The 27,693-nt window shown below is 40.9% G+C and overlaps 1 protein-coding gene across 2 annotated transcripts in view; it reads left to right on the top strand.

The window, feature by feature from the left end:
• The window catches only part of TMPRSS7 (transmembrane serine protease 7), a 50,271-nt gene extending 23,433 nt beyond the window's left edge, over window positions 1-26,838 (top strand). For both annotated transcript variants that reach the window (XM_030836764.2, XM_060297567.1), the window contains 9 exons: window positions 9,606-9,712; window positions 12,896-13,032; window positions 15,494-15,601; window positions 17,696-17,806; window positions 18,608-18,724; window positions 19,987-20,158; window positions 22,944-23,212; window positions 24,740-24,876; window positions 26,668-26,838. In XM_030836764.2, coding sequence (XP_030692624.1) covers window positions 9,606-9,712; window positions 12,896-13,032; window positions 15,494-15,601; window positions 17,696-17,806; window positions 18,608-18,724; window positions 19,987-20,158; window positions 22,944-23,212; window positions 24,740-24,876; window positions 26,668-26,838 — 1,329 coding nt within the window. The remainder of the gene's footprint in view (window positions 1-9,605; window positions 9,713-12,895; window positions 13,033-15,493; window positions 15,602-17,695; window positions 17,807-18,607; window positions 18,725-19,986; window positions 20,159-22,943; window positions 23,213-24,739; window positions 24,877-26,667) is intronic.
• Window positions 26,839-27,693: the final 855 nt, after the last annotated feature.

Below are 27,693 nucleotides of genomic sequence, written 5' to 3' on the forward strand. Positions count from 1 at the left end.
ACATTTTAAAATAATAACTAGAATTATAACTTATAACATTATACCAGAACATATAAGATTTTTAGAAATTTCATGTAATGTCTGAAACATTTATATTAACATATTTCTATATAAATAACCCAAAGAAAGATTAGTATTAGTTGTTTTTTGTTTTGTTTTTTTTATACTGCAGGTTCTTATTAGTCATCAATTTTATACACATTAGTGTATACATGTCAATCCCAATCGCCCAATTCAGCACACCACCAACCCCACCCCACTGCGGTTTTCCCCCCTTTGTGTCTATAGGTTTGTTCTCTACATCTGTGTCTCAACTTCTGCCCTGCAAACTGGTTCATCTGTACCATTTTTCTAGGTTCTACATACATGTGTTAATATACGATATTTGTTTTTCTCTTTCTGACTTACTTCATTCTGTATGACAGTCTCTAGATCCATCCATGTCTCAACAAATGACCCAATACCATTCCTTTCTATGGTGAAGTAATATTCCATTGTATATATGTACCACATCTTCTTTATCCATTTGGCTGTTGATGGGCATTTAGGTTGCTTCCATGACCTGGCTATTGTAAACAGTGCTGCAATGAACATTGGGGTGCATGTGTCTTTTTGAATTATGGTTTTCTCTGGGTATATGCCCAGTAGTGGGATTGCTGGATCATATGGTAATTCTATTTTTAGATTTTTAAGGAACCTCCATACTGTTCTCCATAGTGGCTGTATCAATTTACATTCCCACCAACAGTGCAAGAGGGTTCCCTTTTCTCCACACCCTCTCTAGCATTTGTTGTTTGTAGATTTTCTGATGATGCCCATTCTAACTGGTGTGAGGTGATACCTCATTGTAGTTTTCATTTGCATTTCTCAAATAATTAGTGATGTTGAGCAGCTTTTCATGTGCTTTTTGGCCATCTATATGTCTTCTTTGCAGAAATGTCTGTTTAGGTTTTCTGCCCATTTTTGGATAGGGTTGTTTGTTTCTTTAATATTGAGCTGCATGAGCTGTTTATATATTTTGGAGATTAATCCTTTGTCCATTGATTCGTTTGCAAATATTTTCTCCCATTATGAGGGTTGTCTTTTCATCTTGTTTATGGTTTCCTATGCTGTGCAAAAGCTTTTAAGTTTCATTAGGTCCCACTTGTTTTTTTTGCAGTACACGGGCCTCTCACTGTTGTGGCTTCTCCTGTTGCGGAGCACAGGCTCCAGACGCACAGGCTCAGCAGCCATGGCTCACGGGCCCAGCTGCTCTGCAGCATGTGGGATCTTCCTGGACCGGGGCATGAACCCGTGTCCCCTGCCTTGGCAGGCAAACTCTCAACCACTGAGCCACCAGGGAAGCCCCCACCACTTGTTTATTTTTGTTTTTATTTCCATTACTCTAGGAGGTGGATCAAAAAGATTTATGATCAAAAATCATAAATCAAAAAGATTTATGTCAAAGAGTGTTCTTCCTATGTTTTCCTCTAAGAGTTTTATACCGTCCGGTCTTATATTTAGGTCTTTAATCCATTTTGGGTTTATTTTTGTGTATGGTGTTAAGGAGTGTTCTCATTTCATTCTTTTACATGTAGCTGTCCAGTTTTCCCAACACCATTTATTGAAGAGACTGTCTTTTCTCCATTGTATATCTTTGCCTCCTTTGTCATAGATTAGTTGACCATAGGTGTGTGGGTTTATCTCTGGGCTTTCTTTCTTGTTCCATTGATCTATGTTTCTGTTTGTGTGCCAGTACCATATTGTCTTGATTACTGTAGCTTTGTAGCATAGTCTGAAGTCAGGGAGTCTGATTCCTCCAGCTCCATTTATTTCCCTCAAGACAGCCTTGGCTATTCAGGGTCTTTTGTGTCTTGATACAAATTTTAAGATGATTTGTTCTAGTTCCGTAAAAAATTCCATTGGTAATTTGATAGGGATTGCATTGAATCTATAGATTGCTTTGGGTAGTATAGTCATTTTTACAGTATTGACCCTTCCAATCCAAGAACATGGTATATCTCTCCATCTGTTGGTATCATCTTTAATTGCTTTCATCAGTGTCATAGTTTTCTGCATACAGGCCTTTTGTCTCCCTAGGTAGGTTTATTCCTAGGTATTTTATTCTTTTTGTTGCAATGGTAAATGGGAGTGTTTCCTTAATTTCTCTTTCAAATTTTTCATCATTAGTGTATAGGAATGCAAGAGATTTCTGTGCATTAATTTTGTGCATTGATTTCTGTGCATTAATTTTGCAACTTTACCAAATTAATTGATTAGTTCTAGTAGTTTTCTTGTGGCATTTTTAGGATTCTCTATGTATAGTATCATGTCATCTGCAAACAGTGACAGTTTTACTTCTTCTTTTCCAATTTGTATTCCTTTCATTTCTTTTTCTTCTCTGATTGTCATGGCTAGGACTTCCAAAACTATGTTGAATAATAGTGGTGAGAGTGGACATCCTTGTCTTGTTCCTGATCTTAGAGGAAATGCTTTCTGTTTTTCACCATTGAGAATGATGTTTGCTGTGGCTTTGTCATATATGGCCTCTATTATGTTGAGGTAGTTTCCCTCTATGCCCACTTTCTGGAGAGTTTTTATCATAAATGGGTGTTGAATTTTGTCAAAAGCTTTTTCTGCATCTATTGAAATGATCATATGGTTTTTATTCTTCAATTTGTTAATATGGTGTATCACATAGATTGATTTGTGTATATTGAAGAATCCTTGCATCCCTGGGATAAATCCCACTTCATCATGGTGTATGATCCTTTTAATGTGTTGTTGGATTCTGTTTGGTAGTATTTTGTTGAGGATTTTTGCATCCATATTCATCAGTGATATTCGTCTGTAATTTTTTTTTTTTGTAGTATCTTTGTATTTGGTATCAGGGTGATGGTGGCCTCATAGAATGAGTTTGGGAGTGTTCCTTCCTCTGCAATTTTTTGGAAGAGTTTGAGAAGGATGGGTGTTAGCTCTTCTCTAAATCTCTGATAGAATTCACCTGTGAAGGCATCTGATCCTGGACTTTTGTTTGATGGAAGATTTTTAATCACAGTTTCAATTTCATTACTTGTGATTGGTCTGTTCATATTTTCTATTTCTTCCTGCTTCAGTCTTGGAAGGTTATACCTCTCTAAGAATTTGTCCATTTCTTCCAGGTTGTCCATTTTGTTGGCATAGAGTTGCTTGCCGTAGTCTCTTAGGGTGCTCTGTATTTCTGCAATGTCTGTTGTAACTTCTCCTTTTTCATTTCTATTTTTATTGATTTCAGTCCTCTCCCTCTTTTTCTTGATGAGTCTGGCTAATGATTTACAAATATTTTTTATCTTCTCAAAGAACCAGCTTTTAATTTTATTGATCTTTGCTATGGCTTTTTTGTTTCTATTTCATTTATTTCTGCTCTGATCTTTATGATTTCTCTCCTTCTGCTAACTTTGGGTTTTGTTTGTTCTTCTTTCTGTAGTTCCTTTATGTGTAAGGTGAGATTGTTTATTTGAGATTTTTCTTGTTTCTTGAGGTAGGCTTGTATAGCTATAAACTTCTCTCTTAGAACTGAGTTTTCTGCATCCCATAGGTTTTGGATCATCGTGTTTTCATTGTAATTTGTCTCTATGTATTTTTTTATTTAATCTTTGATTTCTTCTGTGATCTCTTGGTTATTTAGTAATGTATTGTTTAGCATCCATGTGTTTGTGTTTTTTATTTTTATTTCCCTGTAATTCATTTCTAATCTCATAGCATTGAGGTCAGAAAAGATGCTTGATATGATTTCAGTTTTCTTAAATTTACCGAGGCTTCATTTGTCACCCAAGATGTGATCTATCCTGGAGAGTCTTCCATGCGCACTTGAGAAGAAAGTGTAATCTGCTGTTTTTGGATGGAATGTCCTATAAATATCAATTAAATATCTATTGTGTTATTTAAAGCTTGTGTTTCCTTATTTATTTTCATTTTGAATGATCTGTCCATTGGTCTAAGTGAGGTGTTAAAGTCCCCCCAATATTATTGTGTTACTGTCGATTTCCTCTTTTATAGCTATTAACAGTTGCCTTATGTGTTGATGTGCTCCTATGTTGTGTGCATATATATTTATAATTGTTATATCTTCTTCTTGGATTGATCCATTGATCATTATATAGTGTCTTTCCTTGTCTCTTGTAACATTCTTTATTTTAAAGTCTATTTTATATGATATGTTTATTGCTACTCCAGGTTCCTTTTGATTTCCATTTGCATGGAATATCTTTTTCCATCCCCTCACTTTCAATCTGTATGTGTCCCTAGATCTGAAGTGGGTCTCTTGTAGACAGCATATATATGGGTGCTGTTTTTGTATCCATTCCGCAAGCCCGTGTCTTTTGGTTGGAGCATTTAATCCATTCATGTTTAAGGTAATTATTGATATGTATGTTCCTATGACCATTTTCTTAATTGTTTTAGGCTTGGTTTTGTAGGTCCTTTTTTTCTCTTGTGTTTCCCACTTAGAGAAGTTCCTTTAGCATTTGTTGTAGAGCTAATTTTGTGGTGCTGAATTCACTTAGTTTTTGCTTGTCTGTAAAGCTTTTGATTTCTCCATCGAATCTGAATGAGATCCTTCCTGGGTAGAGTAATCTTGGTTGTAAGTTCTTCCCTTTCATCTCTTTAAGTATATCATGCCACTCCCTTCTGGTTTGTATAGTTTCTGCTGAGAAATCAGCTGTTAACCTTATGGCAGTTCCCTTGTATATTATTTGTCATTTTTCCCTTGCTGCTTTAAATAATTTTTCTTTGTCTTTAATTTTTGCCAGTTTGATTACTATGTGTGTCAAGGTGTTTCTCCTTGGGTTTATCCTGTATGGGACTCTCTGCACTTCCTGGACTTGGGTGGCTATTTCCTTTCCCTTGTTAGGGATGTTTTCTTCTATAATCTCTTCAAATATTTTCCCGGGTACTTTCTCTCTCTCTTCTCCTTCTGTAACCCCTATAATGCGAATGTTGTTGTGTTCAATGTTGTCCCAGAGGTCGCTTAGGGTGTCTTCATTTCTTTTCATTCTTTTTTCTTTATTCTGTTCTCCATCAGTGAATTTCACCATTCTGTCTTCCAGGTCACTTATCCATTCTTCTGCCTCCATTATTCTGCTATTGATTCCTTCTAGTGTAGTTTTCATTTCAGCTATTGTATTGTTCATCTCTGTTTGTTCTTTAATTTTTCTAGATCTTTGTTAAACATTTCTTGCATCTTCTCAATCTTTGCCTCCATTCTTTTTCCGAGGTCCTGGATCATCTTCACTATCTTTATTCTGATTTCTTTTTCTGGAAGGTTGCCTATCTCCACTTCATTTAGTTGTTTTTCTGGGGTTTTATCTTGTTCCTTCATCTGGTACATAGCCCTCTTCCTTTTCATGTTGTCTATCTTTCTGTGAATGTGGTTTTTGTTCCACAGGCTGCAGGATTGTAGTTCTTCTTGCTTCTGCTATCTGCCCTCTGGTGGATGAGGCTATCTAAGAGGCTTGTGCAAGCTTCCTGATCAGAGGGCCTAGTGGTGGGTAGAGCTGGCTGTTGCTCTGGTGGGCAGAGCTCAGTAAAACTTTAATCCACTTGTCTGCTGATGGGTGGGGCTGGGTTCCCTCCCTGTTAGTTCTTTGGCCTGAGGTGACCCAACACTGGAGCCTACCTGGGCTCTTTGGTCGGGCTAATGGTGGACTCTGGGAGGTCTCATCCCAAGGAGTCCTTCCCAGAACTTCTGCTGTCAGTGTCCTTGTCCCTGCGGTGTGCCACAGCCACCCCTCTCTTCTGCAGGAGACCCTCCAACACTAGCTGGTAGGTCTGGTTCTGTCTCCTATGGGGTCACTGCTCCTTCCCCTAGCTCCCAGTGCACAGACTACTTTGTGTGTGCCCTCCACGAGTAGAGTCTCTGTTTCTCCCAGTCTCCTGTCAAAGTCCTGCAATGAAATCCCGCTAACCTTCAAAGTCTGATTCTCTAGGAATTCCTCCTCCCCCAGGTTGGGAAGCCTGACATGGCACTCAGAACCTTCACTCCAATGGGTGGACTTCTGTGGTATAAGTGTTCTCCATTTTGTGAGTCACCCACCCAGCAGTTATGGGTTATGATTTTACTGTGATTGCGCCCCTCCTACTGTCTCATTGTGGCTTCTGCTTTGTCTTTAGAGATCATGTTTCTCAATGGAAATCATGTAAAAAATAATTTGTGACCTGTTAAATATCTTTGCATTTAATAAAAATGACGAAGAACTGCATGACCTAAGTAACAAAAATATTGACTCAAGTCATGATAAAACCTTTTCTGCACAAGAGTTAATTTTATCATCCTCAATCCTTCTTAGTGACTGGTTTGATTTCCAAATCTACTGAAGAACAATCAATTCCCTTCTCAAACTCACTTCTAGCTGAGTTTTTAAGGTCTTATTTATCTGAGAAGGATTAACTCTTGCTCCAACTTAAAGCTCATCTGATTCTTCTCCCAAGCTCTCCTGTCTGTTCAACAAATGTTTGTTGAATGTCTGCTGCATGTCAGTCACTGTACAGGGATGCCTAATAGCAAGGTTACGAAAGTCCTTCTCTCACAGAGCTAACAGACTACAGGGCAGGAAGGAGATATTAAATCAATAAAACCAAAAAAGGACTTTGTGGTTATAATATGTTGTCTACATTTGTTTAGTACTTCAGTGTTTTCAGCACACATAATTTTATTTGCTCTTCAAAGCATACCTCTGATATAGGAGCAATATTCTGGTGGTTTTATAGATAAGGAAACAGAAATGGGGACAAAGCATTTGCCAGAGGCCACTCCAATAGTAAGTGACCCATGTAGGATTAAAAGGGATCACGCCCCCTCCATAAATAAATTCAACAGCCTCTCTTTTTCTGGGCTCCTGAAGATGTTCAGCTTCCCTATCTGTCATAACATTCACTTATCTGAACATTCATCTCCTTCTCTCTTCCTTCTTTTTGTTTTCCAAATAATAAGTTTTGTTTTAGAGTCTTAGAAGAAAAAGTAAAGCAGTCCCTTGAGTTGTTTTATCACAGATGTCATCAGCCCAGCACCACCCAGTTAGGTCCACCAGACATAAGCAGGGATCACTGTGGGCCATGCAAGTTCACCTTCTCATATCACACAGGAAATAGATGGAATTCCCCAGAAGGGAGCCTCTCTTCCATGCTTCTGTGGCAAGCATATTTGCCAAATAATTTTCCAGTGCTCTTCTGAGGTGGGTTCTTGTGTTGTGTGTACACATGTACACAACCACTGGCAAGTTAGGGGTGACCAAAAGTAAGGTATGTCCTGCATTTTGTTACCATCACTGACTAGACAGATATTTAAATACAGCAGGTCCAGATCAGAAGAATTCCTCTCCTTACTTGGTTAAAGTTCCCAAAACAAAGGTACAGCATTGGGCAGTGGGAACAGAGAGTACAGAACATAGAGGGAAATAGCGTACTTAGTAGTTTCACGTTTCTCGTTCATTTGTTGAAATAGCTTGCAATCCTTTGTGAAACTGCACCTCATCCATCCATTTATCAAGGACGGTAATATCAGTAGAGTCTCTTGGCCAATCTGAGCATGAAAGTAGAATAGTGTATGATTCTGTGTCAGCGGAATCAGTGTGCAAGGGGACATATTTCCTTTCACTGTGGAGAGGCTTTTTGCTTGGGGTGCATATAAATCCATTTTGTTTCAGCGCTCTGGAACTCAGTGACAATGCCCAAGCAAGCTTCTTGGTGGAGGATTGCATTGGAATATGTTCTCATGCTAGAAAATTTAATTGATTCCTTAAATATACTTACTATCTTTCAGTTCACATCTTGTTTTCTTTTTTTTAATGTGAAGAAATAACCAAATGACAAGAGTGAAAAAAGTGTGATATGTGTTCTCATGAGCCTTGTGAGTCTTATGATGAATGAAAGACAATCCTGTTCCTCTGGGGTTCCCGACATGCGTTTCCAGGCAGTGCTGAGAAAAGGGAGGCCTTCAGAGAAATGCAGGACTAGTTTGAGTTTCTGGTCTGCGTTGGGAAATTTGCTTGTCTTTGGTTAGTCTAGGTTTCTTCTTCTATAAGATGGGAATCATACTACCTGCCTAACCATGTTGTTATGTTTAAATCGGTCATAAAGTGCCCAATCCATTTCCTCTCAAAGGTAGACTAAGGCGGGAGGGGAACTATATTTAAACACAAGTTAGAAAGAAGCACACCATACAGCAAAGAAACTATAACATAAAATATGATGACATAACTGAAAAACCAAATGTCTGTCAGAGCAATAAAAGTCAATGGACAAAACTCATCTGTTAAAGGAATAAGACAGTAGGATTGAATTGCAAAGTATTATCTAAAACTTAACTATATGTTGTTGTTAAAAGACAAAATGAATTTAAAAAATGATTTAGTAAAGTTGAAAATAAAAGAATGGGCAATATCATACTAGGCATATGTAAGCAATCAGAAAGCAAGGATCACAGCCTTAATGCCAGACAATGCTGGAATTACGGCGTTCAGTGGGAAAAGGAAAGCAATCTGCAGTGACAAAGAGGGCGATCCACATAACGATCTAATTACTACAATTATTTATGCACCAAAGGATATAGCGTTAATACTCGTAAAACCTATATGAAGTACAAAGAGAAATGGAGAGTGCTTCAATAAGAGATTTTCCTTTCTCTTGGTTCATGACAGAGACAGTGGGGGACAATAAATAAGGCTAGGAAGAGTATTAAATCATACAAATAATGAGTTTGGTAATATATAAAAACAGAAATTACCCTTTTAAAAAAATGACCTTGGGGCCTTCATAAATTTGATCCCAACAAAATTGTTAGTAAATTAAAAAATTAAAAGCTATACTGCAATAAATAATCTGTTATCTAGCTCAGATAGAATTTAAAACCTTGAAAATAGGGAAGCCAAAATTCTGCTCCCTGGAAATGTAAGAACTCTCTCTTAAATAATTCCTGGGCTAAAGTGAAAATTAAAACAAAAATTATGGCATATCAGATGTGACGTATGTGCATGTCATACAATGTCACAAGGCCAGTTGCATTGCGTGTGTGTACATGTGAATGTGTGTGTGTGTATGCGCTCACTTGTGCACGTACCACATAAGTAGCTGCTTCCCTTGTTTGATCTCTTCAGAGAAGATGTAGGGATGACTCAGAAACTTCTGAAATACCAAGGTTTAATATGAAGAGGATGCTGATTCATTCCTCCTTTATCTAAAGAATCAGAATAGTGCCTTAAATAAACTGTCATTATTGTCATCTACGGAGGAAAGTGTGTAAACTTGCTAACAAGTGGGTGTTTTCAAAGTTAAGCTCACTTACTTGGAGGAAACTGAGACCTAGAGGTGATCTAATGTATCTATCTCAGCTTATCACACTGGGGCATCACAGCTGTTCCTTGAGCACAGGGTGGGCTGGGGAGGCAGCTCACTTCCTTCTCTGTTGTGCTCTTCTCTTCAGGTCAGTTTGTTCAGGGGAGCTGGTCTACCCCACCAAGGGCCACAGGGCACAGAGAATAAAATGCCCTTAAAATAGCAAGCCCAAGGAATGAGTTCTGAGTAACAAAATCTTAGTCTGAAACATATTCTTCAATTGAGTCATTTTTCTGACTTACGTTTGTTTTTCATAGACTCCTCTATCAACTCTCGGCATAGCACTGAAATTCCATAACTATTCAATAACCAAGAAGAGTTTGAAAGGCTGTGACCACGGATGGTGGGAAATTAATGAGCACATGTAAGTGGTTTCCATATGTGAAGAATCTAATGAAAAGCCTCACCCAGGAGTTCAAAGCCTTGGATTCCTTTCCCCCAGAGAATCTGCACTTTACTACTTACAGACAGGGGAACTGAGGACTACAGGAGTTAAATAACTTGCTCAAAGTCACTCAGCTCATAAGAGATTAACCCAGGATTCAAATCCTTATGGCTCCCAAGTCCCTGTTTCCATCACTGCTCTGTACTGTTGGGCTATGGATGTACACGCTCCATACTTTACAAAAATAATTGGCAGAAAAACCATTGCAGCCATGGAGGAAAATAGTAAATAGAAGTCCTGATGATTACAAAAGCTAGAAACCATTAGCCAGTTCTGTGCAGTAGGAGAAAGAAGCTGAGAGAAATTTAGGCACCTGGGCTTCCCGAACTGATCTAGAAGGTCCTTACTCTCTCCCTTAATTCATCCTTTAGCTGTTGTTATTGTTTACTTGCTTCTAAAGTTATAATAGGTCTTGTATTAAAAAAAAAATACAGGATGCCCTGTCTTTGCCAAATAGCTTCTCAGTTTACTCTAAGGAAACTTGTGAAGTTAGCCTGAGGGACTTGTCTGCTAATTCTTTGCTCACAGCTATTCCATGAATGAAACCTTCCCTTTCTAAATGATTTTCCTGAACAACCTTCTTTGATTTCATTTAGACTCTTAGATGACTTGCTAAATAGTCATTGATCCTAGAGTCAATGACTTGGAATAGAATCTCCCTGATTTAATGGTTTTCTTGGATCCATTATTAACATGTGGCTTGTACTCCTTTTGGGAGTATTTTTGAATCAAGGGTCTATTAAGTAGGAGGCAGAAGACCTAGGTTCAAATTGCAGCCTTGCTGTTTAGTAGCTACATGAACTAGGACAAATTATTTAATCACTTTGTCAGTCTGTAAAATGAGGTAATGAGGTGGGGTTTTTCGGTAAGAATTCAATGAAATGATGCTTACCACACACCAGGACGTCTTAGCTATGATTAATATGATTAATAGGATTGCTAAGGAAATGACATTGGATGCATAAATACTATGGAATGTGCCCCAAGGCTTTAAAGATACTGCATTTTGGTATTTAATTAGCGGTCCAGAAAACAAATCTTTACAAATCTATTGTAAGCTTGTATGCTTAAAATAAAGCAGTGCTTTGAAAATGAGATGCTTTTTCCCCCTAAGTAGCAACCGCTGCCACCCATGATGTATTGCTGCCAAAATATGAATAGTTTCCTTCTGCAAATACCAGGAAAGCTCTCTGCCCTAAATACTTTCCCTGAAGGACCAGCTCTTCATTTTGTCTTGTGGGTTGGCTGAAATTCTATCAGATTCTTTTGATACTAGTTGTACCCATGGGATTTAAAATGCCAGCCCTTCCCATTATCCATCCTTTTCATTAGAAAGGCTCTGACTGAACTAATTCCTGGCACCTTGCTGCTAAGGTTAGCCTAAAGGCTTTGGGTCTGTCATGGAGAAGGGAGAAAAAGTAATGCTGAGACCAGGAAGCCTAGTGATCTTGAATTCAGAGAACACAGGGGTGGGGTATGAGTGCTCAGGGCAACTAGAATGCAGTATACAAACCTGAAGAAATGGACAGCCTTCCTAAGCTTTTGTCCAGCAAAGTTCCGGAGGGCAAGGCTATTGGTGCGTTAGAAAGTGCTAGGGTTTAGTATCCGGTGAACTGGGTCCTAATGCTGCCTCTGCTTACTAGCTATTTGAACTTTAACAAATTACTTCACCTCTTTATGTCTCAGTTTTCTTACCTGTCACATGTCTGCCCATGTAAACTAACACTTGCTGGGTTTCTCCAATCTCTCGCTTTATTTTACTTTCATTTCATAAACCACCACTATGCTCCATTACATACTGTCCCCCTGTAAACTCCAGCCCAAGCATGGTTTCATGCTTGGGCTGGAGTTTCCTTTAACTCCTCTTTAATGTCGAAGTGAGGCTTCCTCTTAACTCCTCTTTAATGTCGAAGTGAGGCTAATCTTTGCAAGAAAACTCTAGTAAATATTAATGGAGAATTCCAATAAAAACTATGAGATACAGATAACAATCATCATGATTTTAGAATGAAGGCTTCTGATCCCAAGATGACCAACTAGAGTAGACTCTGGCCCCAAGAGCTTGACTAGGCTTTCATGCACCTCTCAGATGCTGGCTTCCGCTTAGCCAGGTGGCCACCTGCAGCTGCTGTCTCTTCCTCGTATCCCAGGAGCTGGTCTATCTGCCGATCAGCTCCTGAACTTCAGCCAATTGCAAAAGATTCATCCTGAAATATACGTGAATGCTTTGAACTGTAAAATGATAGGTTATCCCCGTGCTCTTCACACTGAATGCCAACATCTGATCCATGAAACGTGTGGTTCCCAAATGCTTTGGGGACCTGGAGTGATGGGCATTCACAGATTCCAGTGGAGGACGTCCCCCTTCAAGCCTAGTGTCTACTGTTTCCCTTTGAGAAACAATAGACACCTGGGAAAGTCTTGCTCACACAAGGCAGAAGCCTAACTCACCATGGGCCCCAGTGTAATTGTACTTCATGGTCCACTAACGGCAGTGCTCATGCAAGGATTACTAATAGGAGGGACATTTTCTCCTAGGTGATGCAAAGCAAAACCAAGGTAGGGGAATATTGCAGATAGACATCACTATTTTGAAATTTTGCCAAGGACAAGCCCTGAAGTGCATATCAGAGTTCAATTTAGATTGAAAGATTGTTGTCTTTTGCTTTAAGTGTTGCTGGAATTCTCTGCATGTTTTCAACCTGAGTTCATGGGTTCCACTCTGCCCCGCAGAGAGGTTTGTGGCCAGAGTAGGCAATTCTTTTTTTGTTAGGCAGTTATTTATGTTCAAAGAAGAGAGAGGCCTAGGAGAATTAAACCTGTATTTCTTCTAATTATAAGTATTGGTGAGGAAAGCAACAGGTAACAGATAGTTGGTAGTAACGCTATTGTTTTATTTAGCAGAGGAGAAAATCAAGGGGACAGAAGTGACTCAATGACAATCACTTAGCATAGGATGGATAACTACCATCAGCTCTACCATAAGCATCTCCGTTTATGAAGCTCAAATGACCAAAGTATCAGTGAATTCGCTGTTGACAGAAGACAGGAATGCAGTTGACAGGCCCTCATGCTGTGTGTCCCCCTACCCTCACTCCTCAGGTACTGCGGCTCCTACATGGATCACCAGACGATTTTCCGAGTGCCCAACTCCTTGGTTCACGTTCAGCTTCAGTGCAGTTCAAGGCTTTCGGACAAGCCACTTTTGGTGGAATATGGCAGTTACAACATCAGTCAACGTAAGCCGGGGATCAGCCCCTTAGAAAACCGTAATGAAGGGTTAAACAGAGGCTAACACTTTATTGACTCTAAGGGTTGAGAATTTAAGGAATGGAAACTGCTTCTTTATTTCTGCTATTGACTAGTATACTTTTATAATAATACTTAAATAACTATATAGTAAGAACAAAATATATGATAAATACTACATACAATTATGTATTTATTATGCTGAAGTTTAAATTATAGAAGAAATAATATCATTGTTTGTTACAATTGAAAAATAGTTTCTTACATTATTCCTGAAATATAGGACAATTTCTTGATTCATTGTTCTTCTTGCTAGCCATAAGCTTTTGTAAATATGAGGTTTACGCCAACATTTGATGGATCGGAGGGCAGCAGTTGCAACTCACTGTGGCTTCTGATGCATAGAAGGACTGGTCTTTCAAGGAGAGTCCAAATAGCAGCCTGCAGAGTGTTGAACTTCACACTGAGAACTGCTGGAACAGTGGCCAGGAAGCGGTCAGCAGAAAAGGCAATGTCTGAGGGAAGTCATTAGTGCTGGAAAGAGTAGATACTGACTCAGGAAATTCTCAACCCGTTTTTTTTTTTTTGTCTTAAACGGTAGTCTCTGAGGTTTAATAATCTAATTGCATTTTTTGTAGTAGAAATTAAAATATATGACAATTCAAATAGGAGGCTTTCGTCTGTATTCCACCTACAGTCACTTCTCCTGCCACTGGGATGCCACTCTGTGCTTGGAGAAACAGTGATTGTGTCTCAACCCATTTTAAAAGGGGGAAAGTAAGAGTTGACCACTTAGGAATCCATGAGGTTAAGTCCTGAGAGAAAGCTCAGTTAGACCCTTCCTTCTTTGCCAATGCTAACATACCTGCTTCTGGATTCAGAATTATTACACTTCTGAATATCAGAATATTATAATTCCCATCAATGATACAGGTAACTAGTAAGCCATCTTATTTTTAACTCTTATTTCAAACCATGAGTATTTCCTAGGAGCTCATGCTCTCCATCGTGTGCCGTTGAGTTAGTGGTTGACCTGACCATGCACCCTCCCCATTCTTTTGCACGAAGCACAGGCTAGGTAGCTAATAAAGAACAGAAATTTATTTCTCACAGTTCTAGAGTCTGGAAGTCCAAGATCAGGGTGCCGGCATGGTTGAGTGAGGGCCATCTTCTGGTCTCAGACTTCTCGTTGTGCCCTCGCATGGCAGAAGGGGTGAGAGTGCTCTGTGCGGCCTCTTTTTTTTTTTTTTTTTACATCTTTATCGGAGTATAATTGCTTTACAATGGGGTGTTAGTTTCTGCTTTATAACAAAGTGAATCAGTTATACATATACATACGTTCCCATATCTCTTCCCCCTTGCATCTCCCTCCCTCCCACCCTCCCTATCCCACCCCTCTAGGTGGTCGCAAAGCACCGAGCTGATCTTCCTGTGCTATGCGGCTGCTTCCCACTAGCTATCTATTTTACGTTTGGTAGTGTGTATATATCCATGTCACTCTCTCACTTTGTCACAGCTTACCCTTCCCCCTCCCCATATCCTCAAGTCCATTCTCTAGTAGGTCTGTGTCTTTATTCCTGTCTTACCCCTAGGTTCTTCATGACATTTTTTTTTCTTAAATTTCTTATATATGTGTTAGCATGCGGCCTCTTTTATAAGGCAGGCACTCATCCCATTCATGAGGGCTCTGCCTCCATCACTTATCACCTCCTGAAGGCCCCACTTCCCCCTACCATCACCCTGGGCGTTAGGATTTCAACATATGAATCTGGGGGCTGGGGCACACAAATATTCAGACCACGGCAGAGAGAAAGGATTTATTAGTACTATCATGTTTAGCTATAAGCCCAGGATTAAAGATTCCATTCCAGGGAATGGATCTTTGATGAGTAGCCTGGTTGAAGTGCCCTAGGAGTCCTGAGTTTTGAAACCAGTCATTAATCTCTCTAGGTCCAACTTCTAAGATCAGTGGTTCCTAATACATTTTGCCATAGAGATCCCTTGAACATGTAATTAAAGGCACCAACCCTCAGAATAATGCATCTGGTCATAGGGGATTCAGAAACACCAGAAGGCCACTTAAATTCCCCGGGGATTCTAAAGACGGCACACTGAGCATACTGGACTCAAAGGCAGCTTCCAGCTTTCTCTTTCTTCAAGTCTGTGATAAAGCCAGGTTGCTGAGTCAAGGATGGAGGTGTAGGAATTTGTACGTGTGACCTGGCTGCAATGTCGACTCAGAGCTTCTGGTGGATTAGTTTGATTTCTTTGTTCTTAAATACTCCTTTTTGGTCTTTCAATTACCAGCTATAGCTTCGCTTTGATGGAGAAACCGTATAATTACTACCGCTATGTTGCCACTCAGCCACTTAACGATTCACATTTCTTTGTTAATGTGGTCTGGTGACTTTTAGGGACCCACACAGATTTCCTATGTCTTATTGTCTCTAGCCTGTCCTGTTGGATCTTTTAGATGCTCCTCCGGTTTATGTGTCCCTCAGGCCCAGCGCTGTGATGGAGTAAATGACTGCTTTGATGAAAGTGATGAACTCTTCTGTGGTGGGTATTTAAGCTTTTACTATGACTTTCTTAGGAATAAATAGCTTGTCAGGACCACTGTTGCTGCTGATGCATATCCTGGGTCTTTGTAGCTGTTATCTATTGCCACATAATAAACTATCCCCCAAACTCAGTGGCTTACGGCAATCGTTTGTCCTGGATCACTCATCTCTGTGTTGTCTCAGGTAGGACCAATCTAGGCTGGGCTCAGCTGGGTGGCACTGTTTTAAGCTGTGGAGCCTCCTGAGCTTGGTTCTTCTCAGTTTGGGGTTGGTTCTACTCCTCATGGTTCTTTTCCTTGTTGAGCTAGGCACCTGGCCCTGGCAGTGGTAGAAGCAAAGGAGGGGTGACCAAAAATATAAGGTTCCTCTTAAGTCCTGGGCTTGGAGTTGGCACACCATCACTTGTGTCATATTCCATCGGTCAAATAACTGAGGCCACAGTCAAGGGGCAGGGAAGTTTATTCTGCACACTTTGGGGCCGTGGCAAGTGTGGGGATGCATAATACTATCATAGAGAATGAGGATCTATGGTTAGTAAATCAAGCAGCCACAATCTTAAACATAATCCTATTTTAAAGCACGGATCTTCCCTCTAGAAAGAAGTTCAGAATCTGCAGAGAAGTAAACACTTTCAGCGTGCTCATTTATGGAGCACAGGTGTTGAGAATAAAAGAGTTGATTTTTTTTTTTAACCTGTATAGTTTGCATCAACATCACATTGGTAATAACTAAGTGGTGGGGTATTGGATATTCTTATTTTGGGCAGAGAGTCTCTGTATTGGTTTTTCATTACTATTTGCACCTAATTCCTGAATCTATCTCCAGTTTCAGGGAGCAAAATGGGGAGAATAGTTCACTGGACCATATGACACCACTGGCAACACTTTCTCCTAAAGATCCAGAGTTTAATTCCAATACAATTGCAATGATGAAGCTATTTAATCTTTTTCATATTTTGGAGAAATATTAAAGTTAATATAACTAGCTGAAAAATAATGTTCATAAAAAATAACCTGTAACTCTACACCTTTTTTTTTTATTGACAAAACAAATTAAAACCCTCTTAACTTAGGCTTCATTAACAATTTAAATCTATAGGGTCTTCTATTTCTTAAGAAAATAAATACCATTGTATAGTGATTGAGGTTGCTTTTGTTTCTTATGTTATTTTTATTCCCTACTATTATGCTCCAAATGAAAGTGACTACTGTTACTTCGTAACAAGGACTGTGTTTTAGTAATTATCATATCTCATCATGCCATGTTGGGAGCTATTCTCTAGGAGTTGACTAGGTACTAGATACTCTCAGAGTAAATAAATGAACTATTTCAGGGCAGCAACGTCCTCCCCCCTGATCCTCACAAGACATACCTCTGAAAAAACAGGAGCAGATAACAAAAATGATAACTTTTCAAAAAAACAGAAATGTCTAAGGAATTATACCTTCTAAGAGTGCTTGCTACTATATTGTGTCTGTCACTGGTCTAAAGGCAATTCCCGAAAATATTCCAAAGAAGAAAAATTGTAACAGATTTACACTGGTATTTCCTAGTTCAGGGAATGAGTGTCTCAGGGTAAAATAATTTTAAAGAGAGTTTTCCTTACCAATAGACTACAAGTCTGTTGTTCTTTAAGATCTCACATTCGTTAATCTAGTCAACAAACTTTTAGTGAGCACCTACTATTTGATCAGGCGCCTGAAGAACAGAGATGAGTAAAACAAAACCCCCAATCTCAGGACACTCCATTTTGTTTAGGAAGGTAGACAAGTCCAATTTAGATAACAGTTTATGATTTTTATTTTCCTTAAAATCTTATGATGCATTTAATTGTAATTAAAGAAACAAACCACCAGAGTTTAATGTATTTCTCCACAAGCAAAAGTCACATCTGACAAGCTCAAAGTGCTAAGAATTACACCAAAATTTAAACATCTGCTTTTCCTCATGGAGGTGTCAGTTTTGAGAAAACACATGTTTTGTTTTGTTTAAGTCATCTTAACCGTTTGCACGTTTTGAGGGGCACTGCTGGTCATCAGGGAGTCCCACTGATATCTCAGGCTCACGAGCTTTCTGCCTGTTCTCCTTCCAGCGACTCTTAGACCTGCCTGCAACTCCAGCTCCTTCAGGCAGCACGGCCCTCTGGTCTGCGACGGCTTCAGGGACTGTGAGGATGGCCGGGATGAGCAGAATTGCACTCAGAGTGAGGAGGAGCCCTCTGCCCTTTGCTGTTCTTCTAATCAGACTCTTCTAAGCCCAAATCAAAATATCTCTCTTGGGTTAGGGCAATCGACTTGTCCCAGTTTCCCCATGGAAAATCCCAGGTCCTGGGAATCCTCCTGGGCCCAGACAAAGTGGAAGAGTTGGTCACTCTAACTGGGGTGGAGTGTGCGTGTGTGTGTGTGTGTGTGTGTGTGTGTGTGTGTGTGTGAATTCTGGAAGATTTCCCTTGCTGACTTGCTTTTAATGCTGTACACGACTCAAGGAAACTGAGGATCGGATATAGAGGGATTTGCCAGATACTGTGATAGGGTATGGTCTATTCTAGCCCCTGCAAAAACACACACTGCCAGAGTTGTGAACAAATGTGCAGTAATTCACAAAATCTGTCCATTCCCTCCCACCCCCAATGGTATAAAAGGACTGAGTATGGTGTTGATTTTTGCTCAAAAATTTTCTTGGGGAACAAGGTAAAGTAATGGCAAAGAAGCCATGGCTTAAGCCACGGATATGGCCAACTGCTTGGCATCTCCCCTACAGTGGAAGAAAGGAGAGACTATTGGGTTGATTCTCAACTAGTGCACCTGCCTGCCTTCCTTTCAGTGGCTCTGCTGAGATGCAGGGACGGGACAGTGTGGGCTTGCTTCATTTCCCTCTGTCATGTTTCCCAGAGCAGCAAACACCGATCCTGTGGCTAAGCCATCCTTTGTGGACGGAATTCAGTGTCATTCACTCAAATCTGTCTCTGAGTAGGAAAAATTCTTTCTTTTTTGCTCACTTTTAGGTATTCCGTGCAACAACAGAACTTTTAAGTGTGGCAATGATATTTGCATTAGGAAACAAAATGCAAAATGTGATGGCGCTGCGGACTGTCCAGATGGAAGTGATGAGGAAGGCTGCAGTGAGTAGAAACATGTTCCTTCTGATCCTTTGTATTTGTTCCTCAGTTGATCTGTTTTTCATTTTTATTCCCTTCTTGGTGTAATGCCCCAGGCAGAAGTTGCCACAGGCCAGGGAAGAATAGTAAACATTGGTGAACTGAATCTGAAATGGTTTCTCAGAATTAAAAATTCTAGAGTGGATTCTGTCTTCTTTCTTGATAATAAGCATTCATGCACTAGATGTTTATACTGAGAACTTTCACTTTCTAATAACTCTAATCCAGGGATAAGCTCTTAAATAAAAAAACCTATGAGAAAGGAAATAGGTACTGGAATGCCATGGATGACTTTGTTAATTATGCCTTATGTTGTGATCAATGTCAAGTGCTGGTTCGTTCCTTAGCTATGACCTGAGAACAGTAATCCACCCTATGTTATTATTAGTTGTGTGGTTTCTAATTGGCCATGTGCCAACTTGTTAATTATGTATCCTTATCAATACTATTTATACTGGAAAATAATTGCTCTGATAACTAGTTTTTCTTAACTAGGTTTTTTAAAAATAATTAATTAATTAATTATTTTACTTTTGGCTGCATTGGGTCTTCATTGCTGTGCGCGGGCTTCCTCTGGTTGCGGCGAACGGTGGCTACTCTTCGTTGTGGTGCGCAGGCTTCTCATTGCGGTGGCTTCTCTTGTTGCAGAGCATGGGCTCTAGGCGCGTGGGCTTCAGTAGTTGCAGCACTCAGGCTCAGTAGTTGTGGCTCACGGGCTTAGTTGCTCTGCGGCATGTGGGATCTTCCCGGAACAGGGTTCGAACCTGTGTTCCCTGCATTGGCAGGCAGATTCTTAATCACTGTGCTACCAGGTAAGTCCAACTAGGTTTTCATTTGTTTGGTACTTACAAATTCTCTCCCAAATCAGCACAACTTCAAGGACACTCTCAATTCTGTTGCATTTGGAACTAATCGTTTTTCTCTACCTAACAACCTGAACTCCACGGCTCCTGTTCTTATCAGTACAGCTGTTACTAATAGGTCCGCTCCTCCCCTCATGTGCGTTATTGTACAGAGACTCTGTGTCAAGGCCTGTTTTCAGGAGGGAGGTAGTGATTTGTTGGTGCTGGTTTCAGACAGACCCGCATCTCGCCTCTCTAGATAAGCAGGGGATTTCAAATTGCTTATCTGGTTAGTCAGTTCCCAACCCAGCTCAAAACTTGACTGGATTTCCAGTTTTTCTTCCAAGTCTGCCTTTAATTCGTGTGACCCTTCCTTTCCTAAAGGCTGCAGCAGGAGTCCCTCCACCCTCCACCGCATCATCGGGGGCACCGACACCCAAGAAGGGGGTTGGCCATGGCAAGTCAGCCTCCACTTTGTTGGATCTGCCTACTGTGGTGCCTCAGTCATCTCCAGGGAGTGGCTTCTCTCGGCCGCCCACTGTTTCCATGGAAACAGGTAGGGCATCTCAATTCTTACTCTGAAGTGACCACAGACCACAGACCATACACCTGCCCCCATGTTGTGGGAAGAAGCTCCCTGTTGGACACATTCAGTCATTTCAACTGGTGGTTTTTTATTTTGTTTTGTTTTTGTGACATCAATTGTATGCCGAACATTCTTTTTAGGAATTATTGATACAAAGAGAAGAACACAAAGGAATATCAAGAGTGAACAGGCTTTTACCAGACTGAGAAAACAGGATAGGGCTTTCAAGTCAGAAGAAATTCTGTGGGAACGTGTGAAGACTGTGGAGTATGGGAATGTGTGGAGAACGGGTATTAAGGGATTGCTGGGGTACAGGAATCCCTATTTAGAGCGTGAGGGTAGCGATTCTGCATCCAATTTCCAGTGTAGAGTGGGGGAGGATTCCTACAGTCCCAAGCAATTCTCTGACATTAGCTGGGTGTCCTATAATTCAACTCAATTCTGACTTTGTCTACCCAGATAGACAGATTAAACAGTTTAGGGGGGCTTCCCTGGTGGCGCAGTGGTTGAGAGTCCGCCTGCCGATGCAGGGGACGCGGGTTCGTGCCCCAATCTGGGTAGATCCCACATGCCGCGGAGGGGCTGGGCCCGTGAGCCATGGCCGCTGAGCCTGCGCGTCCGGAGCCTGTGCTCCGCAACGGGAGAGGCCACAACAGTGAGAGGCCCGCGTACCGCAAAAAACAAAACAAAACAAACAAACAAAACAGTTTAGGGGCTCAATCCTACAAAACTACCCCTCTCCCCCTAATTCAGATGCCAGTCCAAAGCCTAGGTCGTCACCTGAGCTTCTGACTGACTGGTTATAGAGGGGAGGTTCTAATGACCCCTTCCTTGGATTTTATTAATTTGCTAGAGCAGCTCACAGAAGTCAGAGAAACATTTTACTTGCTGGCTTACTAGTTTATTATAATAAGATATAACTCAGGAACAGTCTGATGGAAGGCATGCATAGGACGAGGTATGAGAAAGGGTACAGAATTTTCCATGCCTTCCTGGTGTGCACCACTCTCTCCGAATCTCCATTCGTTCACCAACCTGGAAGCTCTCCAAACCCCGTCCTTTTGGAATTTTATGGAAGCTTCCTTACACAGCCATGATTAATTAAATCATTGGTCATTGGCCATGGATTCAACCTCTAGCCCCTCATTCCTCCCTAGAAGTTGGGAGTGTAACTGAAAGTTCTAACCCTCCAATCACATAGTTAGTTCTCCTGGTGACCAGCCCCCAGCCTTAGCTGCAGTCCCAAAGTAACCTCATTAGCATAACAAAAGACACATTTGCCCCTCTCATCACTTAGGAAATTGTTTTAGGAGCTCTATGCCAGAATGTAAGGAAAACCAAGTATATATTTCTTATTATAAATCACAATATCATGGGGGGATCATGAAAAAGTCCATTAGGGTTGTCGTCCGAAGGGCTCTGTCTGCCTTTACTAATGGGGTTATTATGGGGCAGACACTCTACCAGCTAAGGGTGAAAGGGAAGCTCAGAAAACAACTTCACTAAAAAATAACCTTATTTGGAATCTATTGGAGCTTAGGTACAAAAATATGCCATTCATTTCTCATTCAGAATTTTTTAAAGTGGAGTATTTCAATAAATTTATACAATTAGAGTATTTGTTTCTCCTGGAAGTTACAGGATTCATGTTAATGACTAAAACGGCTACACTTCTGTTCCACCATTAGTCTTTTATGCTAAGAAACTGCTCCAAGTAATACGTGGCCCTCAATACTTCCCTGGGTCCCCAGTGCTGCCCGTGAGATGTCAGCTAAGCAGGTAAGGGGCCACACTCTTTGGGATCTGTCCTTATTTTTCTTCCACAGCTTCCACATTCTCTTCACCCCACCAGAGCAAAGCTGCTGCACCCACGGAGACAGAAACCTCAGGTGGAGGTTACAAGACCCTCAGTGACTTCATGCCAGGCTAGCGGGGTCAGGATTAGAATTCTGGAAGGGCTCATAGGGAGTGAGACCCTGTGAATAGTCAAGTATGAACAGTTAGAGCAGTGATCTTTTTTTGCGGGCCTCTCACTGTTGTGGCCTCTCCCGTTGCGGAGCACAGGCTCCAGACGCGCAGGCTCAGCGGCCGTGGCTCACGGGCCCAGCCGCTCCGTGGCACGTGGGATCTTCCCGGACCGGGGCACGAACCCGTGTCCCCTGCATCGGCAGGCGGATTCCCAACCACTGCGCCGCCAGGGAAGCCCTAGAGCAGTGACCTTTAAGGCTTCTGGTAGTTTTCAAGAAGGAGTTTCCTTACATTCCTGCTTGGAATACTTTGATTTCTCATCTATTTTGGTATTCATATCATTTGAATTTGGCAAAAGGATCCCCAGACCACTGTCTTACTGGCCCTGTCTGTCTCCATCGAATACCACTGTCAGCATGAATAGGGAGAAGGTAACAAATGAATTCCAGTCACTAACCATCTTGACCTGTGTGTGATTCCTGAAATACTGGTGGCAAGAAAATCGCCAGCGTGTCCTTAGAGTGTGGTTGAAGACATTTTCTGGACCTTAGCTATCATTCACCAGCCCTGCTCTACCTTACTTCATCTTTGGTTTTACTGAGGAGACAAGGGAGGCTCAGAGAAGTTGTGCTTCTTGCCATGCCCATGGACAGAGGCAACGACTAAGATAGGGACTGAAAGTCAGACCTCCCTTCCTGCAGCCCTCCTCCCTCTGTGGAGTGCTCTTTTCCAAACCATGTCTGGTTCTTCAGGCCTCTGACTCCATGCTTCATTCCTTTTGCACCAGACTCTCCGACCCCACACCATGGACTGCTCACCTTGGCATGTACGTGCAGGGGAATGCCAAGTTCGTCTCCCCAGTGAGAAGAATCGTGGTCCACGAGTACTATAACAGCCAGACCTTTGACTATGATATTGCCTTGCTACAGCTCAGTGTCGCCTGGCCTGAGACCCTGAAACAGCTCATTCAGCCAATATGCATTCCTCCTGCTGGCCAGAAAGTGCGCAGTGGAGAGAAGTGCTGGGTGACCGGCTGGGGGCGAAGGCACGAAGCAGGTGTGTGTGTGTCATTGAACGCCATGCCCTCCTCTCCAGATCGTAGTAACTCGTGTTGATGTGGTGCTTTAGGGTTCATGGAGAGGGTTTTTGTATATGATCTCATTGAGCCTTCTAAGAACTCTGAGAGGTGGAATGGAGGAGAGTATTATAGTTCTTGTTTTATGATGTTTCCCCTTGCCCCAAAAAGAAGCAGGACCCACTTCTTAAGGGAAGGTCTCTGGGCAAGGCACTGGATAGATAGTATGGGCTCTTTGCAAACTCAGAGGGGTTTGCTAGCTCCCTTTCATCCAAAAAAATTGCCTGATTTTCATAAGGAAGTGAAGGATGCTCTGTCACACACACACACACACACACACACACATCTTACTGTGTCAACTCATAGACAGTTGTCTGGAGGATAATACGAGTATGTCCTTCACAAGGGCAACTAACTGGCCAAGTGAAGGAGAGTGAGGGCTGAAATCCAGCCTGCCCTTAGCTTCCCAGACTGCAGATTCAGGCATAGGGGGTTAAATCAGCCTAGAATTGATCCACCCAGAGGGGATACCTTTTTACAATTCTTCCAGCCAGAGGGGGCATCTTTTTTCATATGCACAAAGGTCAGACTTTATGGTAGGGAAGTCCCTACGTCTGTCCTGCCAAGGATTTTATGGCCTAGGATTCTAAATACACAGTAAGGAGAAGAATCCAAAGTTTTAATCCAAAGGTTAGAGCTAATGCTTTCCCTTGATCTCCCAGTCATCTTGGATTCCCTTGCAGTCATTTCCAAGGGCTTAGGACAGATACATTTTCTGTAAGTCTTGAACCTTATCTTGGCCTTGCTTTGACACTCTCTAAAGATTCACTATGGGCAGCTTCTCCAGTGCTAACTGCCTACATTTAGTTATTGAAATCATGAAATTCACCACCTGTTTGGCCCTGCTGAGGGAAGGCAGATCACTGCTCGAACACCTATAACCTATCAGGACTGCGCTCAGGGCTTTAATTACATCATCATATATCACAAGAGGAAAGAGTCTATTCAAACCCCATATCATGGGACATTTTCTTTACAAGCATGAGTGTGTGAGTGTTTATTTTTCTGAATCATCTTAGCCACAGAGGTTAGAAAAGGAAGTGAAAGAGCTATATCCACAGTGTTATGTTTTTATGGTTCCGAGGATACTCCCATATGTCAGTTAACATGCTCCGCTTAAGGGACCTTCCTGACCAGTGAGCATTGGTAATAACTGCTGCTGATTCACAGTCCTAAAGGCCGGAGATACCTGGTGAAGGAGTATGGCACGGTAGCTCAGATGGTCGAGTCAGACCTTGGGTCTGAATCCTGCTCTGTTCCTAGCTATTCTTGTGCTACTGGTGAAGTCCTTTATCCTCTTAAGTCTCCATTTCTTCATCAGAAGAATGGTTATCATAATAGAATTTACCTAAAAAAATTGTTATGAGGGTAAAAGGAGAAAATGAGTAAACTGTCTAATAAAGTAAATGTAATCATTACTGTGATTTCTACTTCTATGTGTTTTCCAGACAATAAAGGCTCCCCTGTTTTGCAGCAAGCAGAGGTAGAGCTCATCGACCAAACCCTCTGTGTTTCCACCTATGGGATCATCACTTCGAGGATGCTCTGTGCGGGCGTCATGTCAGGCAAGAAAGATGCTTGCAGGGTAAGTCATCTTACGTTTCCCTTGCCTAACATGTTGTACTTTCCATAAATGCTTTCACGTTTAATCTATACAACACTGGGCAATAACTCGGGCAGGGGCCTACCTTCATTCATATATTAATTATAATCTAATAGTCTGAGATCAGGAAAAGGTGATTAAATAGTAATCGGATCTGTAAAACTCATTTTCTAGTCGCCATGTATTTTCCTCCAACAATTAGGGAATGAAGTCAGCATTTATCATTCTGCCATGATTTTCTTATAACCCAAAACTGAAAAACAAAGCAGAACGCACACACGCAGTGTTTTAGGATCACTAGCTATTTCTTAGCAGTGGCCATGTACCTTCTAAAGAAACAGTGTTTTATTTACTTACTCCTTTAACGCATAGGCTGGGGGAAAGGAAAGAGGAGTGGGAGAGGTGACAGGGACACTCATTTTTATGCCTCTGGATAGGCCTCCTGACAGTGGTGAAGTTGAAGGTCATCTTTGGGGGGACATTCCTATGAGGCTCAGATTCCAATGTATGCAGATATCTATTTGATTGCCAAAAAGTGAACAGATGATTTAGAGAATGAGGAGGGCAGGGGAGCTGTTCCTGCATCTTTACATAACCTTAAAAATCATCTTATTATAATACTGTAGTGACTTCTATCTTCTAAGCTCCTATTTTGTGACAAGAGCTGTACTAGGTCCTTTACATAAATTCATTCAAATTATTCTTTCATCCACATTTTATAGAAGAGGAAACTGGGGCACAGAGAGCCTAAGTAAATTACCCGAGGTCACACAGCTAGTTGAGCTGGGATTTGAACATTTACCTCTGTAATGCTAAAGCTACTATATTTTGGGTGCTTCCTGCAGCTAGTTGGTTATATAGTCCTGTTCCCCATAGCCACCAGGGTTTAGAGGTTAAATTAGACTTCGTAGAGTTGGTGTGGCAACGGTTAAAATAAAAAGATCCCAGTCTCCTACTAGCTAGAATTCACCTAATCGGGTTTAGAATTGTAAAGGTGGCACCCAGGGACACATTCGGAATGCTTTTTTTATCTTTGCCTCTGAGTAAGTTGTAGCTTCAGGTATGCTCCAAAATAAGGAAATAAAAATCCAGATATTATACTTTAAATACCGAGCACAGTAGGAATTCTGTTTAAACATTGAATTATTTCAGCCTTTGCTTTTGGAGTTAAGATGTCAGAAAGGACTCTCAAGTGAGGGTGATTTCTCTGTAATAATTATCGGCCAGTGATCCTTGGGGTTTCATAATTGGACCTGGCCAGCTAAACAGGGTCTCCGTTTCTTTCTTCCTCAGGGCCATGAGCCAACACTAAAGTTGCATGACCTAGAGGTAGAAGTCAACCTACCTTCCAAGACAACCATGCCTCAAAATGTTCTTGTGAGGATTAAATGACCCAAAACAGTGCTTAGCACATACCAGCACTAAATAAATGTTAGCTATTATTATTATTGTCATTATTATTACTATTGAGGTTTGTTATTTTTTTGGAGGTATGTGAGAATTGTTTCCTCTGCAAGAATCTTCTGATGTCACTCTTGGCCTAAAGAATCTAGTTTCTTATGATGAATGCACCTTTTGATTATAGGAAAAATAATTCTAAAATGACATTGGAAGTTTTACATTATTTCTTGTTACTTCTCCAAACTGCATAGTAGTTAGCCAAGCAAGAACCTGTCAGAGTAGGCGTTGGCTCACAATTCATTAGACACCTTAATGCAAAATTGATGATCATGGGACAAATGTGCTTTTTACTTACATTATCTTCTTGTGTAGGGAGATTCGGGTGGACCTTTGTCCTGTCGAAGAAAAAGTGATGGAAAATGGATTTTGACTGGCATTGTTAGCTGGGGACATGGATGTGGAAGACCAAACTTTCCTGGTGTTTATACAAGGGTGTCAAACTTTGTTCCCTGGATTCATAAATATGTCCCTTCTCTTTTGTAATTGTGCAAGTTTGATTTTTGACTGTGTTTTATGTGATAGATTCTTTTAAAAAGAATGCAATAATTATCAGTAAAATGAGATAATTGTTTTCTTCTGGAACTCTCAGATTGCATACATTTGGTATTGAAAGACAGAAAGATTAATATGTATTTTATTCCCTGAAAAATTGCCTCAAGGATAGAGCTGTATTCATTCTTAAGCGTCAAAGGGCCATTGATCCAGGAATGGAAGAAAACTAATGTCATGAAGCAAACCTCTAAAATAAGATAAAAAGTGAGTGAGACGCTCAAGAATCCATACCTTACTTTACGTTCCTATTCAAGGGCAGATATTTATAAGGATCCAGGCAAAACTGATTTATTGAAATAAGTTCCATTAAAAAAACCACGCCAGATCTTCAGTGTTCTAATGAAATTAAATGCATAAAAATGACTCCTTCACAAATGCAAACAAAGCTAAACTCAGTTATTGACAGAGGAAGTACCTATATTTTCCTTATTTTCTAATCCAATTTGTCTAACCATATCACAAGACTTTTCTTCAGCTGTAACATGGTAATATTGTGTACAGAGAAACCATCAAACAACTAACAAAACTTATTTGTCAATTACTAATTAGTAATCTTCACTAAAATGATAGAATGAAGCATTGTGGTAGTTGGATTGAAAGCACTTACGGGGGATTTAAGAAAATTGTGGCAATGCTGGTCAGCAGTTGAAAGACAAAGGAATTTTTGGATGACTGTTTTTTTTGTTTTGTTTTTTTTTGCGGTACGCGGGCCTCTCACTGTTGTGTCCTCTCCCGTTGCGGAGCACAGGCTCCAGACACGCAGGCTCAGCGACCATGGCTCACGGG

Source organism: Globicephala melas, chromosome 4, assembly GCF_963455315.2.
Source record: "Globicephala melas chromosome 4, mGloMel1.2, whole genome shotgun sequence".
Taxonomy (NCBI): Eukaryota; Metazoa; Chordata; class Mammalia; order Artiodactyla; family Delphinidae; genus Globicephala; species Globicephala melas.